This window comes from Pan troglodytes, chromosome 16 (assembly GCF_028858775.2).
Source record: "Pan troglodytes isolate AG18354 chromosome 16, NHGRI_mPanTro3-v2.0_pri, whole genome shotgun sequence".
In the NCBI taxonomy this organism is placed as follows: domain Eukaryota; kingdom Metazoa; phylum Chordata; class Mammalia; order Primates; family Hominidae; genus Pan; species Pan troglodytes.
The window spans coordinates 48,721,070-48,741,864 of NC_072414.2; the positions used below are offsets into that span (position 1 = coordinate 48,721,070).

The 20,795-nt window shown below is 35.6% G+C and overlaps 1 protein-coding gene across 44 annotated transcripts in view; it reads right to left on the bottom strand.

Moving 5' to 3' along the window:
- ZNF280D (zinc finger protein 280D) overlaps positions 1-20,795 on the bottom strand; it is a 197,551-nt gene that overhangs the window by 75,646 nt on the left and 101,110 nt on the right. For 18 of the 44 annotated variants that reach the window (XR_010151705.1, XR_010151704.1, XR_010151706.1 and 15 more), the window contains exon 2: positions 650-693. Coding sequence is in view for 29 of the 44 variants with exons in the window: in XM_054667565.2 (XP_054523540.2) it covers positions 650-693 (44 nt within the window). In the remaining 15 variants the exon portion in view is untranslated. Of the gene's footprint in view, positions 1-468; positions 538-649; positions 694-18,259; positions 18,404-20,795 lie in introns of those variants that run through there. The other 26 variants (XR_010151710.1, XM_054667569.2, XM_054667571.2 and 23 more) reach the window with 7 other exon arrangements.

Consider the following 20,795-nt stretch of genomic DNA (forward strand, 5'->3'; position numbering starts at 1 on the left):
AGAATTATGAGAAAAATGTCCATTGTGTAAGCCACCCAATCTGTGGTACTTTGTTATGGCAGCCCTAGCAAACTCATATAGTATACAAAGGTCTTCCTTGTTCTTTTTAACAGGGCACTGTCATTGTTAATATACCCAGGACATATTTTTGAGAAAAAAAAATTTTAAGACATAATAGCTTTATAATTTTTTTAGAAATAATTTAATTTTTGTCTATGTACAGAAGAAACATGTATGATTATATGTACCAAATTGGTAAAAGTAGTTTCTTCTGATAATGGGGGAAAACACTTCTATTTTACTCACTTTTTTATTTATACTACTTGTTTTTATGTGAACATTTGTTACTTTAACAATTTTAAGCATTTTTGTTTTTTAAAAAATGTCTCCCAACTTTCATCCTTTCTCCTGAGGTAAAGTGATACAAAAGCCACATATACTAGTATTAGTTGTGGCAGCAACACTTACTTTTTGGTTGAAAAGGGTTGTCGCCCATCAAGCTGCAGAGATGACTTTCTGTAAATTGTCACCTAAGTACTGACACATGATATCAGTCAATTTAATGAGTCACTTTAAGTAACACCAAATATTGAAACATGAAACTTGGGATTCACAAATTATTGGATGTAAGGTTAACCTCTAAACTCACCATGTGACTCCAGACAAGCCAGCAAGTTATTTCTGTTTTCCTTCCTATAAAATAAAGATACCAACTATTAGGGTGGACTTCATTAAATTAGATGTATACATATTTAATCTTTTCTCCTATACAGAGGTCAATTATGTTTGATATATCTGATATACACATATAGTTCATTTTACATAATTGGCTCATTCCTGAATAAACCCAAATTTAATAAACAAATGGTGATTATACTTGGCACTTAATACTCGAAGAAATGTGATGATTTGTAAATTACAAATAATTTTTTAAAGTATTTAGTAAAAACGAGTAAACACCTTACAATGTACTGGTTTTGGAAATCTAACTTTTCAAACGCTGAGTGACATTAATCTTTAACGTTATCTTTTCTTTGTATTTCAGAAATACATGTAATTATTTCTGCAAGAAAACACAATTTTAAACAAATTTTAGTTTATATCTTTCTGGCTTTTTATCAACCAAAAGGGAACAGAAAATTCATTGGAAATATTTCATCATAGATTAATTCATTCAAAAAATAACTACTCATGGCCTTCTGTATGGAAGGTAATGTGCTAAGCTCAGGGGAAAACAAAAATGAGTAAGTCACATTCTTAAGACTTCAGAAGTTTACAATCTAGTATGTCAATAACTTATTTGGCTTTAAAAATACTGTTAGAATAAACATTTTTTTAAAAACTATTTGAATTGCTTTATTCAAACTGGGAATCTGTTTTTTGAATTTCCATGCACACGCAATAGCATGAATTTTACAAAATAAACAAGCTTTTATAAAACTGAGTTATAAAGCAAAAAAGGTCAACAATTAAACAATGGAAATCTAAAACACTGGAATATATAACTAATTCAACCTTCACTTTCCTCTTTATCCTTAGGCTGACGAAAGCAAGCTTTCCTACTTTTCAATTTCTAAAGTGTGTAAACTGAATTACTACAAAGGAAAAATTATTACTTTCATTTCAGAAGTTATTGTTATTAATTCAGTTATTCAGTTACTATCACATGAGACTCTAGCGAATCTTGTGCTTAACTAAATATCCCCTAGTTCTAAAGTTGTACTATTAAAAATCTTTTAACTCAGTTTTTGAATAGCTGTAGCTTGTCCCACTAGCAACAGTATAATGCTTATTTCAGATAAATACGTGATAATCCTTGCTTCACATTAAGGACTTATCAATACCAGGAACACGGAATATTTTTAAGATTCACAATTACATATCCTATGGACTCATACATAATGTTTTTAAGTGATCATATAAGTATCTACTGGCTTCAGAATTTTGTTGGTAAAGCACAGAATTCTATGACAGATACCTGACTTCAAACTATACTACAAGGCTACAGTAACCAAAACAGTATGGTACTGGTACCAAAACAGAGATATAGGCCAATGGAACAGAACAGAGCCCTCAGAAATAATACCACATATCTATAACCATCTGATCTTTGACAAACCTGACAAAAACAAGAAATGGGGAAAGCAGTCCCTATTTAATAAATGGTGCTGGGAAAACTGGCTAGCCATAGGTAGAAAGCTGAAACTGGATCCCTTCCTTACACCTTATACAAAAATTAATTCAAGATGGATTAAAGACTTAAATGTTAGACCTAAAACCATAAAAACCCTAGAAGAAAACCTAGGCAATACCATTCAGGACCTAGGCATGGGCAAGGACTTCATGTCTAAAACACCAAAAGCAATGGCAACAAAAGCCAAAATTGACAAATGGGATCTAATTAAACTAAAGAGCTTCTGCACAGCAAAAGAAACTATCATCAGAGTGAACAGGCAACCTACAGATTGGGAGAAAATTTTTGCAATCTACTCATCTGACAAAGGGCTAATATCCAGAATCTACAAAGAACTCAAACAAATTTACAAGAAAAAAACAAAGAACCTCATCAAAAAGTGGGCAAAGGATATGAACAGACACTTCTCAAAAGAAGACATTTATGCAGCCAACAGACACATGAAAAAATGCTCATCATCACTGGCTATCAGAGAAATGCAAGTGAAAACCACAATGAGATACCATCTCACACCAGTTAGAATGGCAATCATTAAAAAGTCAGGAAACAACAGGTGCTGGAGAGGATGTGGAGAAATAGGAACACTTTTACACTGTTGGTGGGACTGTAAACTAGTTCAACCATTGTGGAAGACAGTGTGGCGATTCCTCAAGGATCTAGTACTAGAAATACCATTTGACCCAGCCCTTCCACTACTGGGTATATACTCAAAGGATTATAAATCATGTTGCTATAAAGACACATGCACACGTATGTTTATTGCGGCACTATTCACAATAGCAAAGACTTGGAACCAACCCAAATGTCCATCAACGATAGATTGGATTAAGAAAATGTGGCACACATACACCATGGAATACTATGCAGCCATAAAAAAGGATGAGTTCATGTCTTTGTAGGCACATGGATGAAGCTGGAATCCATCATTCTCAGCAAATTATCACAAGGACAAAAAAACAAATACCACATGTTCTCACTCATAGATGGGAATTGAACAATCAGAACACTTGGACACAGGAAGGGGAACATCACACACCGAGGCCTGTCATTGGGTGGGGGTAGAGGGGAGGGATAGCATTAGGAGATATACCTAATGTAAATGACGAGTTAATGGATGCAGCACACCAACATGGCACATGTATACATATGTAACAAACCTGCATGTTGTGCACATGTACCCTAGAACTTAAAGTATAATAAAATAAATAAATAAATAAATAAATACTAAATCTGCTGCCAGAGAATATATCCAACAAAGATGTTCAATGGAGACATCAAAGGCCTCAGCTCAGAGTTGGCTCTTTAAGACAGCCCGAAAAGGACGGGCGTGGCAGCTCACGCCTGTAATCCCAACACTTTGGGAGGCCGAGGCGGGTGGATCACCTGAGGTCAGGAGTTCGAGACCAGCCTGGCCAACACAGAGTCAAACCCTGTCTCTACTAAAAAATACAAAAATTAGCTGGGCATGGTGGCACACGCCTGTAGTCCCAGCTACTTGGGAAGCTGAGGCAGGAGAATCGCTTGAACCCAAGAGGCAGAGGGAGGTTGCAGTGAGCTGAGACTGCACCACTGTACTCCAGCCTGGGCAAGAGAGCAAGACTCTGTCTCTCGAAAAAATAAAATAAAATAGCCAGGAAAAAAAAAAAAAGAGGACTCTCAACTTCAACTACTAACTCAGGTACAGATTACATGCCCATATTTAATATACTGTTTGCATGGGGGAAAAATGAATTCCAAGTAACTGACTTAAAATAAATTCCATTCATTTATGGATACTGCCCACATAAATAATTATAATTCCTATTTTATAAATTTTTGGTTTCAGTTTTTATCTAAAATTAAACTGTATCTTATTTTTTCTATAAAAAAATTAGAAATCAATGGAAATGTGGGTCTAAGTGTTTTAACTATCTGAAATTTTCACTTTCATCCATTGATAGATATCACCCAATGTACTGCTGCTGTGTTAAATAATATTAATACTGCATGTGATCAAGTACAGAGCACATACTATGGACACAGGTGTGCTATATACTAGATATAGTCCTCTTTACTTTCTGATAAGAAAAAAATTAAGCAATTTCACAAACTACAACTGTAGTATCTGCACATTTTAAAAAAGAATATCGCACTAGAAGCCAGGAGAACCAAGTCATAGTACCAGCATGGCCACAACTTTCTGCCAAGTCATCTTCAATTCTAGCTCTCAGGCTTATAGTTCAACTGAAAGATTCTGGCTTAATTCAGCTCAAAATCTATTGTATACTTTAAACATTTAGTAACCATGAAGAGTAAAACATGGTGAAGAATGAATGCCGAATTCAAATTCTGACTCAATCACTTATTACCAATATGATGTTGGACAAGTTAGTTAACCTAGTGCCTTGCTTTACTGCTTTTTATACATACCTTTACCATTTACATATACATATAAAATAAAAATAGACTTATGTCATTGGATTATAGTGAAGATTAAATGAGATAATATATGTAAAACACATCTCAGTGCCTGGCACATGGAAACCACTCAACGATGTTTAACTATTTTTAACTCTGAGATAAATCCCATTTTAAAGAACTCTAGGCCAGGCATGGTGGCTCACACCTATAATTCCAGCACTTTGGGAGGCCGAGGCAGGTGGATCACTTGAGGTCAGGAGTTCAAGAACAGCCTGGCCAACATGGTGAAACCGGGACTCTACTAAAAATAAAAAAATTAGCCGGGCATGGTGGAGCATGCCTGTAATCCAAGCTACTCGGGAGGCTGAAGAAGAATGGCTTTAACCAGGAGGCAGAGGTTGCAGTAGTGAGCTGAGATCGTGCCACTGCACTCCAGTCTGGGTGACACAGCAAGACTCAGTCTCAAAAAAACAAAAAAAAGAACTGATCCCAATTCTATTATACTGGAATTTACGTGCTATCAGCTAAGCATTTAGAAATCATTTTGTTTTATGGTCATGCATCACTTAACGACAGGGATAAGTTCTGACAAATGTATCATTAGATGATTTTGTAGTTGTGAGAACATCGTAGAGTCTACAGTACTTACACAAACCTCGATGGTATTGCCTACTACACATCCAAGCTATATGGTATAGCCTATTGCTCCTAGGCTATCAACCTGTATAGCATGTTACTGTACTGAATACTGCAGGCAATTATAACACAAATCACTAGGTAATAGGAATTTTTCAGTCCATTATAATCTTACAGGACCACCGTATTATATAATGCAGTCTGTCCTTGACCTAAACATCATTATGTGGTACATGACCTTCATTACAGTGAAATTTCTCATGATGAAATTTTAGCTTTATATCTTCCAGACTGTGGCTGTCAAATCTATCCTACCACATTTTCATCTTTTTAAAAAAGCATTTCTAAACTAATTAAAATATACACCCAAAAAAATTTTAACCCTCATATAAACATAACACACTGTTAAATTATATACTACTAATCTAATAGAATAAGTATCCAATTCAAAAGTACCAACATATAAAAATTAACATTTAGATAAGGTATCTTTACACCATTTCTATTAAGAAAAAAACATTCAGGCTGGGCATAGTGGCTCACGCCTCTAATTCCAGCACTTTGGGAGGCCAAGATTGGAGGATGACTTGAGCTCAGCCTGGGCAATATGGCAAAACCCCATCTCCACAAAAAATACAAGAAAATTACCGGGAGTGGTGGCACATGCCCCTGGTCCCAGCTATAAGAGGTTGAGGCTGCAGTGAGCCGAGACTGGGCCACTGCACTCCAGCCTGGGTGACAGTGTGAGACCCTCATACCAAAAAAAAAAAAAAAAAAAAAAAAGGAAAGAAAGAAAAGAAAAAACACTCATTCTACATGTATCTTAGTATTTTATTTTCTAAAAAATAAATAAATAAATAGCTGGTAATTAAAACACAAAAGTGATTATGAGGAACATGGTGAATGGCTTTTTTTTTTTTTTTTCCTGAGGTGGAGTCTTGCTCTGTTGCTCAGGCTGGAGAGCAGTGGCACCATCTCAGCTCACTGCAACCTCCACCTTCCAGGTTCAAGTGATTCTCCTGCCTCAGCCTCCCGAGTAGCTGGGATTATAGGTGCGCACCATCATGCCCGACTAATTTTGTATTTTTGGTAGAGATGGGGTTTCACCATGTTGGCCAGGCTGGTCTTGAACTCCTGAACGCAAGTGATCTGCCCGCCTTGGTCTCCCAAAGTGCTGGCATTACAGGTGTGAGCCACCATGCCCGGTCAAATGGTTAACTTCTACATCTCCCCCAATCCCATAAATTCAAGATATATAATCAATGAAATAATCCAAAAAATCACATTATAAAGTTAATCTTTCTTTTTGTCTCCCCACCATACAAATGTTTTAATTGGGGATTGCATTACTAACCAAGAAGTTGGCAACACCAAAACAAGATATGATCAACTTAATAGATACAAAAAAGAAAACTATTTCAAATAGTGAAAATTTATACTCATTTTAAGTATTGCACATAAAAATGAAGTTCAACTAACTCATAAAGTTAGCTCAAGATAATGTTCTATCTATAAAAAAACTAACAATTTACTTATATACTTAAAACGAGTTTTTCAGTGGAATCATTTAGATGACACTGGCTTATTGGTTAAGTAAAGTTTGATCTTTCATTTTTTTACTCTCAGAAATTTTCCAAGAAATCAGGCATTTAAGTCATTCTACTTAAATCAGCTTTGTTTATATTCTATTTCATTTTATAAGCAATTCTTTAGTCTTTATGTCACTAATGGCATACTGAAATGGAGGACTATCATTTTAGAATTCCAATCTCAGATGAATAGAGCTTAAAGGATACAAAGTGAATTCTCAACTATGAATAACAATCTAATATTTCAAACCCTGATTTTGTGATCCCTCAAGCACTTCCAACTATCTCAATAAAGTATTCAAAATTTAATTTTATTTAATGTTCACCACCTTACAATCCTAAGAAATATTTTGAGTAAAAAGAGCAATTTTTAAAACTCCTGTTGTACATCCCCTTACTATCCATTGCCTGTTGATTCCATTATGGAAAATTGGAAATTACTGTAACAGGATTAGAAAAGCAGTGAATGATGATACCTACTTTGGCACTATAAGACAAATCTGTGTGATAGAAAATGTAAATCATAAGCGATAATAATATAATTAAAGGAGAGACCTATGATTAAAATGATTTAATAAAATTTAGGTATTTAGCTATGAAATTTTGTAAAGAAATTAGCTTACTATATTTTTTATTTACAACCTTTAAGCAGATGAAATTTCAAATAAATACTTCCTTTTGTGCCTCAAGTATTTCTTACAAATGTTTTAGTGTTAGAAAACTAAGTATCTTTTTCAGAATCAGTCCAGTTGTTACTGTTAAAAACCAGTCTTGTTCTTGAAAAGGGCACATTCCCACCACACAAACTTTATTACTAAAAACACCTGATCAGCAGCTAAAACACTGTAGACAAAATACGGGATGATTATAGAATCTTAAGAGACTGTAGAAGATAAATCTCACCCAATTTCTGAAAGATTCTAATTTTTATGAAGAATATTGTCTCCCGATAATAAGCACTCTAAGGAAGAAAAGATCTTTAAAAAGGGAATATATGGATACACCATAGTTTTTATTTTTAAAATAAACCAAAAATATCTAATGTCATTTTTAAAAGACTATATATTTGAGAATCTTAACAGTGAACAGGCAAAGAGAAGGGAAAAGGTTGGAATTCAGTCTTGAAAGAAGTGGCCTTCAAAGGCGATCAGGACTAGAATAGGGAAAATCCAGGTCCTGGAAGAGGCTGCTCTTTCCAAGAATAAAAAGATAGAGCAATGAGGCCAGCTTTCCCTGCCCATCTCCTAACTTACACAAAAAACTTCATTCTCTGAAGGTAACTTATCAAAGAATTAGGACGTTAATTCTCTGAAATTAAGATAAATCCAGATGGATTCCTTGAAGCCAAAACAATTCTCCAAGTTAGTGAGCTCAGTCAAGACTTTGAAAGGACAATAAAATACTTGATAATATTAATGATTAAGAATTTGAAAAATAATATACTTATTTTCTTTCTAATGCAAGATGCAAATCTCAACACTTTTTTCATAGGATATGAAAAGGACCCTATCTCAAAAAGTTACCTATTAGGGGGATTATGATGAATACATAAATATCTTATAAAAGAGGACATGGTTGCTATAATTATAAAAACTAAAAGTGGTACAGCAGAGGTTCTTGATAAGGTGTTGGGGGCACCATAGAAATAAAAAAGTTAGCAAAATTTTGTGAATACTCAATTTCTGGAAAGATAAGACAGTGCATCAAATTCTCATAACAGCCTATGAACCAAAAAGTTAAGAGTTTCTAGGTTAGGAGTTTGAATAAAAGCAATCACATTAGCCAGGGGTTACGAAATACCCTATCATGGAAGAAACATATGCATTAATCCTTAAAGTAAAAATGTTTTCATTAGCACTTTTTAAAAAAAATAAAACATGTTTACTGAAAATGGTTCAAACATACAGTGTATATAAAGTACAAAGTAAGAATCCTATTCCCTCTCCTGCCCTATTCCCAATCCCACTCACTAGAGTTTGGTGTGTGTGATGCAACAGATGATAGTGATTGAAGATAGAGTTGTGGTTAAGGGATAAGAAGGGTATTCCAGAGCCTTGAATGACTTAACTAAGGGCAATATTTATAGCAATGATTTGAATAAAAGCTATACTGTGTGCAGATTCAATTTATGCATGAGTAGAGAGTATAATACATGTAAACTAGCAGAATGAGGCTTTACCCAGTCTGTCCCTGGATCTAAAAACAAATGAAGGAATATGTTAATTAAATAAATAAATGGAATGAAGCTTTAAAAGATCTCAATAAGAGAATGAATGGTAGTAACAGTTTTGTATTTGCCCCCCCAAAAAAATTAACAAAAATATAAATTGAAGATGTACTGCTGAAGGTGTACCAGAAGATCTACATGACTGAAGGTCATTTATTCCAGAAGTGCACATTTGGCCCTCCCTATCCGTGGTTCCACAACCACAGATTCAACTAACCATGGACTGAAATATTCAGAAACAAAACCAATAAACAGTAACAAAAGAACGATAAAAAATGCACCTTTAAAAAATATATAACAACTATTTACATAGCATTTACTTTGTATTAGGTATCACAAGTAATCTAGAGATGATTTAAAGTATATGAGAGCATGTTTATAGGTTATATCCAAGTACTACACCATGTTATATAAGGGACTTGAGCATCCTCAAATTCTGCTATCCACTGGGGTCTTGGAACCAATCCCTCATGAATACTAAGGGACAGCTGTACTGATTGAACATGTACTGTGTGTCGGGTAGGAATACAATAATGAACAAAAATTAATACATACTTACTGCACTCATGAAACTTGTGGTCTAGAGATAGGGACAAACACCCATACAAAGAGATGTAAAATGACAATGGTAAGTGCTATGAAGGTTATGAACCTGGAATTATAGTCAGCATAATCAAAATTGGCTTTGCTAAAAAAAGAAAAGTGATAATTAAGTTGTTATTTGAAGAAAGGGTTGGAGTTAACTAGGCAAACAGGAGAAGGAAGGGAGGATTCCATGAAGAAGGAACTGAATGTGCAAAAGACCTATGGCAGAAGATAAGCCAGCAAATATGAAAAGCTGCAAAGAAACCATTGTGACTGAAAAAAAAAAAAAAAAAAGCAAGGAGTTACATGGGAAGAGATAAGACAATAGAGATAGACAAGAGTTAAACAATGAAGCACCTATGGACTGTGTTAAGAAATTCTGTCCTTATCCTAAGAACAATGAAAAACCACTGAGGGATTTTAAGTGGGGACTGATGTCAGATTTGTGACACAGTGTCAAAATAACAGAATTTGAGTATTAAATCAGAGAGAAGACTATTTTACCCTATTCTATACTAATCAACACCCCCACTTGAAATACTACATATTGGCCATGATTCTTTCAACTGTAAGTAACAAAAACCCAACTCAAACTGGCTTATGCAAAAGGATATTTATTGGCTCATTTGTAGAAATAACTACAGGCATAATTCACACAATATCATGTGAATCTGGTTTCTTTCTCCATTTCTGGGCTTCACTTCCTCTGTATTGATTCTATCCTCATAAAGGATCTCCATTGAGGATGACTGTAACAGCTCCAGTCTAACTATCTTCAATATTGAAACCCAGGACAATGACAAGAGGCCCAGCTATGATTGGAGTTGGTTGGTTTGGCTAAAATTACATGCCCTTCCCTAACCCAATCACTAAGGGAATGCTAAGGCATTGTGATAGGTTTGGGCTTACATCACATGCTCTCCCTGGTACCAGAGGGAGAGTCTTAATCAAAAAGCACAAGAATAAAGATTGGAGGAAGAATGGTTTTCCAAAGGAAAACCAAGTAAGGGTAAATAGATGCTGGGTGGCAAAAATAACAGATGTCCACTACAAGAAATTCAGAACTAGAGTTTTGTCTAGGTCAAGTTGAAAGGACTAAAGTTATTTAACCTAAAAAACATGAGACTATAGGGTGGGAGAAGTAAAAGCTATTTACGGAGATTTTAAAGTTTGTCATGAGAAAGAAGGAAAGAAGGTGACTTGATCTTTGTGTGGCTCAAGTAATAATAACAACAACAGTAATATTTACTTGTTTTGAGCAAACTAGAGAATTGCTAGTATTGAGCTTTAACATCACTTCATTCCTTACATTCTACTATGTTATCGCCATTATAAATTATACAATATGATAAATATATAATTATAAAATAATTGTAATTAGTATACATTAACATTAGCTAACATTAAATGCATATATTATTTCACCTAATCCTCAAAAACTCCTATGAGGTAGACACTATCATCATCCCCTGCTTACAGCTGTGGAAATTTAGTTATACAGGGTAAGTACCTCGCCCAAAGTAACAAAACTTAGTAGAGGAGCAAGGATTCAAATCCAGGCACTTCTAAGGCTGAATATTTCAGACACAACTCTATTTGCCTCCACCAGGAATACTGGAATATTTGGAATACCAAATTACAGGGAGGCAGAATTTATCTGAATATAAGAACAAAACAATTAGCAGTTAAAATATCAAAAACGAAGATGAACTCTAGGTGAGAAAGATCACCAAAGAAAAATATGAAAAATTTAAACATTATGTGATTGAAAATGTTCACTTTCAAGATCCCTTCAAGAACCCTTCCAACCCTAAAATATTTCCGTCTAGTGGAGGTAGGTAAATTTCTGCCTAGACTGAAAGATACGGAAGATTTTTCATTATTTCAGTAAAAAAAAAATTCTAATTAGGAATGTTGAATTATGAAACTTCATTTTTGAATTAGCAATAAAATATCTGATAATCAACCTGTTATATCCAAATATTTCTAAGACCCTTCAAGTACAATATAATGAATGAAGCAGTTAGGTTGAAGCTCAACACTGAGAACAAAAGTCTTGAGTTAATTCAAAACAAGTATATTCTTTAAAAAAAAGTAACAGCCAATAATCTTAAATTAATTTCATTTTAATAAAGATGTTTGAGGGCTTAAATCAAAACTCCCAATGAAATCAACTGCTTCACAGACACAGATTCAGATCAAACATCTCAAATATTACAGCATCATGATAAATCAACTTTTTAGAATTTTAACATTTTTGTAAATGCAAAATTATTTTAATATAATATTAATACATAGAAAGGCTATGCTTCAACAGACTGCTTAAATCTACAATGAATCTAAATCAGTACAGTTATTAAAAGCTTTAATATGAAAGAAAAATTTTCACACAGGGTACAGGGAATATCTTCCTCTTCATCACTTCCTCTTCATCCAACTAAAATCTCCTGCAAATCTGATCTAGGTTGCAAACCACTTGCTATAGTTACTGCTACCCACTTTGTCAGTCAAAACTGAGCTGAGCACAGCAGGGCAGCTACAGCATTATCTACTCCACAGTGCTTTGCTAAAAGCAAGCATCCACCTCAAGACCCCAAAAACCCTCCCAATAGCCAAATCAAATTACCTTTTCTTCATTTGCATTTTCCTTGTTTATCTTGCAGCTATTTTAACACCATTTCTTGAAATATCATGCTCAGTAATTTTCTATACACCAATAGTCCTGTGTACTCACCTACTCCTTTTTAACTCTTTAGAGATTCTCCAGATCACTTCCTCCTTAAATAATGTAAAAACAGGTTTTCCACAAAGTTTAGACCTCAGTCCCACAGAAACTGTTCCCTAACAGCAGATCTAATAAATCCCATAGTCTCAGCTATCAATTCTCAACAGCAGCCTATAAGATCAGAAAATATTCACCTCTGCTACAGTCTGAATGTTTGTCTCTCAAACCTCAGGTTGAAATTTGATCCCCAATGTTGCAGGTAGGGTAATGAGAGGTGTTTGGGTGGAAGAGACAAATCCCTCACCAATGGCTTGGTGCTGTCCTCACGGTAATGAGTGAGTTTTCAGTCTACTAGTTCCCACAAGAAATGGTTGTTTTAAAAAAAAAAACAAAAAACAAAAAACCAAAAAAAAAGCCTGGCACCTCCCTCCTCTTTCGCTTCCTCTCTTTCACCTTATAAATCGCTACCCACACAGACTCCCTTTTGTTTTCTGCCATGAGTGGATGCAGCCTGAGGCCCTCACCAGAAGCCAAGCAGATGCTGGTACCACGCTACTTGCAGAAGCATGAGCCAAATAAACCTTTTTTCTTTATAAAATGCCAAAACTCAGGTATTTATTTATAAGAACACAGACAGAGAAAGACACCCTGACATCTCATCTAAGTCCCAGTCCTTCCTCTTTTACTACTGAAAACTACTATCTAGATATTAAAACGCACCTCAAATTCAGTACATGCACACCTCGGAGATATTGAGGGCTCTGTTCCAGACCACCACAATAAAGTGAATATTGCAATAAAGCAAGTCACACGCATTGTTTGGTTTCTCAGTGAATATAAAAGTTAGGTTTACAACTATAGTGTAGTCTAAATGTACAATAGCATTGTCTCTAAAAAACAACATATATACCTTAATAAAAACTACTTTATTGCTAAAAAAAAAAAAAAAAAAAAAAAGATAAAGCTCATTTGAGCCTTCAGTGAGTCATAATCTTTTTGCTTGAGGAAGGTCCTGCCTCCATGTTGATGGCTGCTGACTAATCAGGGTAGTGGCTGGCTGAAGGTTGGGGTGGCTGTGGCAATTTCTTAAAATAAGACAATGAAGCTTGGCACATCCATCGACTTTTCCTTTTACAAAAGGTTTCTCGGTAGCATACGATGCTGTCTGATAGCATTTGATCCACAGTAGAACTCCTTTCCAAGTTGGAGTCAATCCTCTCAATCCTTGCTGGTGCTTTATCAACTAAGCTGGTGTAATACTCTAAATCCTTTGCTGTCATTTCAACAGTGTTTACAGCATCTTCACCAGGAATAGGTTCCATCTCAAAAAAACGACTTTACTCATCCATAAGAAACAACTCCTCATTCATTCAAGTTTTATAATGAGATTACAGCAGCACTTAGTCACATCTTCAGGCTCCACTTCTAAATCCGGATCTCTTGCTACTCCCATCACATCTGCAGTTACTTCCTCCACTGAAACCTTGAAACTCTCAAAGTCATCCATGAGGGCTGGAACCAACTTCTTCCAAACTTCTGTTAATGTTGATATTTTGACCTCCTCCATCAATCACAAATGATCTTAATTGGATCTAGAATGGTGACTCCTTTCCAGAAGGTTTTCAATTCACTTTACCCAGATCCATCAGAGAAAACATAATCTACAGCAGTTATACCCTTACAAAATGTTATTTCTTAAATATTAAGACTTGAACTGAAAGTTGAAATGACTCCTTGACCCATGGGCAGCAGAATGGATGTTGTGTTAGCAAACATGAAAACAACATTAATCTTCTTGTACACTTCCATCAGAGCTCTTGGGTGACTAGATGCACTATCAATGAGCAGTAATATTTTGAAAGGAAAATTTTTTTCTGAGCAGTAGGTTTCAATAATAGGCTTAAATTTTCTGTAATTCATGTTGTAAACCACGTTTACATCTGGTTCAGTAAACCAGATGTGCTGTCATCCAGGATTTGTGGTTCCATTTTTAAAGCATAGGCAGAGTAGATTCAGCATTTTTTTTGGGGGGGGGAGACAGAGTCTCGCTCCATTGCCCAGCCTTGAGTGCAGTGGCACCATCTAAACTCACTGCAACTTCTGCCACCCAGGTTCAAGTGATTCTTGTGCCTCAGCCTCCCGAATAACTGGGATTACAGGCATGCGCCACCACGCCTGGCTAATTTTTATATTTTTAGTAGAGACGGGGGTTTCACCATGTTAGCCAGGCTGGTCTCGAACTCCTGGCTCCTGACATCAAGTGATCCACCCACCTCCACCTCCCAAAGTGTTGCGATTACAGGCATGAGCCACCACATCTGGCAGATTTAGCCAATTCTTAAGGGCCCTAGGATTTTCACAATGGTAACTGAGTACTGGCTTCAACTTACAAGTCACCAGCTTCATTAGCCCTTAACCAGAGAGTCAGCCTGTCCTTCAAAATTTGAAAGCCAGGCATGACTTCTCCTTTCTAGCTATGAAAGTCCTAGATGGTATCTTCTTCCAATAAATAGAAGTCTATTTAATCTATATAGAAAATCTATTGTTTAGTGTAGCCGCCCTCATAAATTATCTTAGGTAGATCTCCTGGATAACTTGCTGAAACTTCTGCATCAGTACCTGCTGCTTCATCTTATACTTTTATGTTATGGAGACAGTGTCTCTCCTTAAACCTCATGAACTCATCTCTGTTAGCTTCAAGCTTTTCTTCTGCACCATCTTCACTCTCACAGCCTTCATAGATCTGAAGAGAGTAGGGTCTTGACCTCGAGCCTTTGGCTTAAGGGAATGTTGTGGAGGGTTTGATCTTCTAGCCAGACCATTACAACTTCCTCCATCTTAGCGATAATGCCGTTCCACTTTCTTATCATTCATGTGTTCAGTGGAGTAGCACTTTCAACTTTCTTCAAGAATGTTTCCTTCGCAATCACAACTTGACTGTTTGGGACAAGAGGCCTAGTATTTGGCCTACCTCTGCTTTCAACACGCCTTCCTCACTAAGCTTAATAATTTCTAGTTCTTTTTATTTAAAGTGAGAGATGTGCAAATCTTCCTTACACTTGAACACTTACAGGCCATTATAAAGTTATTAATTGGCCTAATTTCAATATTGCTATGTCTCAGGGAATAAGGAAGCCCATGGAGAGGAAACTAGGGAAGAGCTGGCTGGTGGAGCAGTCAAAACACACACATTATTATACAAGTTTACCATTTTACATGAGTGCAGTTTGCAGTGCCCCAAAACAATTACAATAGTAACATTAAAGATCACTGATCAGAAATCACCATAACAAATATAATAATTTAAAGTCTGAAATATTGCAAAAATTACAAAAATGTGACAGAGACAAGAAGTGCTCACGCTGTTGGAAAAATGGCTGAGATAGACTTGCTCAACAAAGAGTTGCCACAAACCTTCAACTTGTAAAAATGCAATATCTGCAAACCACAACAAGTGAAGTAGAATAAAACAAGGTATGACTATATTTCCAAAACTGAACATATCTTCCCCTGAAAACTTATGTCTACAGCATTATTCATAATAGCCAAAAAAGCAGAAACAACCCAAATGTTCAACTAATAAATAAAATGTGGTGTATCAAGAATGGCAATCATTAAAAAGTCAGGAAACAACAGGTGCTGGAGAGGATGTGGAGAAACAGGAACACTTTTACACTGTTGGTGGGGCTGCAAACTAGTTCAACCATTGTGGAAGTCAGTGTGGCGATTCCTCAGGGATCTAGAACTAGACATACCATTTGACCCAGCCATCCCATTACTGGGTATATACCCAAAGGACTATAAATCATGCTGCTATAAAGACACATGCACACGTATGTTTATTGCGGCATTATTCACGATAGCAAAGACTTGGAACCAACCCAAATGTCCAACAATGATAGACTGGATTAAGAAAATGTGGCACATATACACCATGGAATACTATGCAGCCATAAAAAATGATGAGTTCGTGTCCTTTGTAGGGACATGGATGAAATTGGAAACCATCATTCTCAGTAAACTATCGCAAGAACAAAAAACCAAACACCGCATATTCTCACTCATAGGTGGGAATTGAACAATGAGATCACATGGACACAGGAAGGGGAACATCACACTCTGGGGACTGTTGTGGGGTGGGGGGAGGGGGGAGGGATAGCATTGGGAGATATACCTAATGCTAAATGACGAGTTAATGGGTGCAGCACACCAGCATGGCACATGTATACGTATGTAACTAACCTGCACAATGTGCACATGTACCCTAAAACTTAAAGTACAATAAATAAATAAATAAATAAATAAATAATCAAACTGAAAAAAAATGTGGTGTATCAATACAATGTAGCATTATTTAGCAATTTTTTAAAATGAACTACTGATACATGCTACAACATGAAACTTTGAAAGTGAAAGAAGTCAGTCACACAGTTTGATTCTATTTATATCTAATATTCAGAATAATGGGTAACAGGTTTCCTTTTGAGGAGCTGAAAATATTATGGAATTAGTGTTGACAGTTGTACAACACTATGAATGTACTAAATGCCAGTGAACCATATATTTTTAAATGGTGAAATTATATGAATCTTACCTTAAATTATAAAAGTTAGTTTTACTTTTGCATTTCCCTTTTTCTACTAAACTGCCATCCTTCTGATCTTGAATCCCTGGAGGTTTTTTTCAATGTCTCCCTCTTTTAATTATATCTAGTCAATTCCCCAATCCTATAGACTTCCTTCAAAATATTTCCCACACCATCCTTGCCTCTCCATCCACTCAATACTTGACCACGCCCACAGAACCTCACACCTAAAGTGAAATAGATTTACTTTATAAGATTCACTTTATATAGCTGCTCTTCAGCTTGTGATGGGGTAATGATTAAACCCATCATAAGCTGAAAATATCGTAAGTTGAAAATGCATTCAATACACCTAACCTACCGAACATCACAGCTTAGTCTAACTTACCTTAAATGTGCTCAGAACCCTTTACATTAGCCTGTGGTTGGGCAAAATCATCTGACAACACAGTATACTGTATGTTATCAGTTGTTTACCCTCATGATAACGTGGCTGACTGGTAGCTGCAACTTGCTGTTGCTGCCTAGTATCACAATATGGTATCATACCACATATCACTAGCCCGGAAAAAGATCAAAATTCAAAACTTGAAGTACAGTTTCTACTAAATGTATATTGCTGTCACACCATCATAAAGTCAAAAAAACTTAAGTTGAACCATCTTAAGCTGGGGACTGTCTGTACTTGGTCTCTCAGCATCCAGATTTTTGCTTTCATCTCTTCAATAAAGAGCCCCCAAATTAACAATTTACTAAAATAATGCTTTCATTCTGTCATTTACCAATTCCAAATTGTTTAATAACTTTCCAACCTAAGCAGAGCTCGGTTAGGTTATCCTAGTGCTAAAAGCTTCCAGGTGCAGTGAGGTGCAGAATAGGTCAAATGCTCTAAGGAGGCAGCACTTCTAACAGTTGTTGTCACTGCCAGCCTGCAAGGCTCACCTGCATTGTATAGCCCAAATAGAAGAGAACATGTAATTCTGAGATAAAAAGGCTGATGGTGAAGTGAGGGAAAACCAAGGCATCGTATCTTATAAAATGAATACACAATATCTGGCACCCAGTGTTATTCCAATGAATAAAATGAACTTTTTCTAAGACTTGATTTCCTCATCTGTAAAGGATGATAACACCGCCTTTTGCAAAGAAGTATTTGTTCTGATGATGGAATATGGTAACTGTGAACATACTTTATAATCTCTAAAACACTACAATAAAAGAAATCAAAGAATAGAAAGACATCTGTTGTGTATAACTTCTCAAATGAACAGACACTACAATGTAGTGTCACCGAAGTAGTGCCAATTTTCTTATTTACCTTTTTCTATTCAATAACGATGTCAGATCTATTTTTTTTCTCATGGAATGTAAGAAAGCTATTTCCATGTTGCATTTTGGTTATGAAGGCCTTTCTAGCAGCAGTCAGCAATCCTGTATAGCTGAGAGTCAGATAATCTTAAACCTTGAATAGGAAAAGCAGAGCAAGTAAAAAAAGCAAGAGATACAACAGAGATTAGGATTATACCTAAAACCCCCAGGCCTCTCTCAAGCCCCTCCAGGCTTAGCTTCTTAGATTTGCCAAAGGTAACCCACAAAATAAGGAACGCACAGGAGTGAAGCCTAGAAGCAAAGGGCAAATTAGTTCATAGACTGATCATCTTTGCTTTGGTTACTAGCCCTAGTCAAAATGCATATCAGCTCAAAGGCATTCAGTTAATAATGTTAAAAAAAAAAAATCCCAAACCTGATCAAAAAAAGATGTGTGGTTGACTAAACTTTAAGGATGGAATCTTTGCCTGGGAGTCCAGAAACCCCAAACCTGAGAAATTTTTTTCAATATGTATTCATTTACTTAAAGATGATAATAATGAAAGCAGCACATATTAATATATTTTTACAAAAAAAGCGTATTTCTCAAAACAAAAAATTTAAAGAGTGGTATTGTTTTACATTTTTGCCACATTTTTGCATACCTCATTAATATGTCTTAATAAAGACAGCTGGATTCTCTTACGACCTTCTGCATTCAACCTGTTGCACTACACTCTTCTGTTGAAGAAAATACAGCTTCACAGGAAAAGTATGTGGTAAAGGGAGGACCTAGTAGAATCCTTCAAAGAGTCTCAAGCCCAAGACCACATTTAGAGAACTACTGTACTAGATAAACACAAGTCAAAGCCCTTTTTAAAAAAGAAAGCTAAATTACTATGCTAGCTGGTCAAAAATTTGTAAGTTACATACCAATCCAAAAAGTAAAGCAATAATTTTAAACTGTTGGGGAATATTCAGGTGATTAAAAAAGAAAACTAAGTATTTATCGAACATTAATTATGTGTAAGGCATTGTGTTTATAAACACAAAGAAGCAAGGCATACATCATCCCAAAAATTACTTTGTCTTCATCCTGTTATATAAAACCAGAAAAACAGGAATGTTTGCAATGAAAATGACTGAAATGAAATATTTTTTGGTGTAATCCATTTAAGCAAAAAGCCTAAATACAACGCCTGATGTGCCAGGGTTCCAATTAATAATTTTTTATTATGAAGGGTCTCTGAAGGTAAAGCTTGGAAGAAAGGTTTAAGAAAAAAAAACTGGTAACAACAAAAAAACTTTAGAACAGAAACCTCAAGGAACAACTTTCTAGGTACTGCCTGTATTCATTAGAGATGTATTAAAGTACAACAGGCTAAAAAAAAAAAAAAACCTATTATGGAAGTAGAAGAGGCAGGTAGGTTTAATGTGTGTATTGGAGAGGGGTGGAACTCTAACTGTCCAAATTAACCATTAAAGTCCAGTATACTATCAGAGTCCAAAGGAAACTAGATTTTTACTTTCTTTCTTGAGCAGTTCTTTTTAGAAAGACTGACATTTTATTATTCACATTGTTTCCTAGAGATCTTTAAACAAAGAAGGGAAAATTTACTTACTACTTTAAAATAGATTAAAACTCATTATATCTTATAATTATTATGTGGGTCTATAACAGAATCCTTTTATCAATCTAAAATACATTATGGGATGTTAGTGGCTTTATTTTTCCTACATCTTGAAATATTTTGCTAACTCCATCATTCTAGGTATTATTTCACCATTGTTCATCAATTAATCCCAACTATGCTAAAAAAAAAAATAGGACTGCCTAAAAGAATAATACAACAGTGAAATAAATCATGACTAATGCATTAGCCTTAATTGTTTTCATTTATTTTCCAGTTTTCTTATAGTTTTGCAAAAATATTCCATCAATTTTCAAAGACATATGGAAAACTGAAGACATTTTTGTAGTCTATGTCAGGGAGGGAAAACAATTCCTCTATCACCTTTGGTTCAGTATCTCATGGCCTGTGAATTAAACTATGAAAAGACAGATTCACAAGAGAAGAAGCATACAATTTTTATTAATATTTACATGCACAGGAGTTCACAGAAAAGAAGTGAAACTCAAACAAGTGGTTAGACGTAGAGGCTTTTATACTATTTTAACCCCCCCAAAAAAGGGAACTTGGAATTTCAGGGACAATAAACCATGGGAAAGTCACTAGAAAAAATGGGAGAACTAATGGAAAATAACGGTTATTTTAGTAAAATTTGTTTATACAAACTCATCTCTGCCTTGACTCTCAATCTCAAGGGAAAAGAGTTGCTCTTCCCTCCCTGTTATAAGAAGGAAACTGGCTGGGCGTGGTGGCTCATGCCTGTAATCCCAGCACTTTGGGACGCCGAGGTGGGTGGGTCACCTGAGGTCAGGAGTTCGAGACCAGCCTGGCCAACATGGCAAAACCCCGTCTCTACTAAAAATACAAAATTAGCCAGGCATGGTGGCGCACGCCTGTAGTTCCAGCTACTCGCGA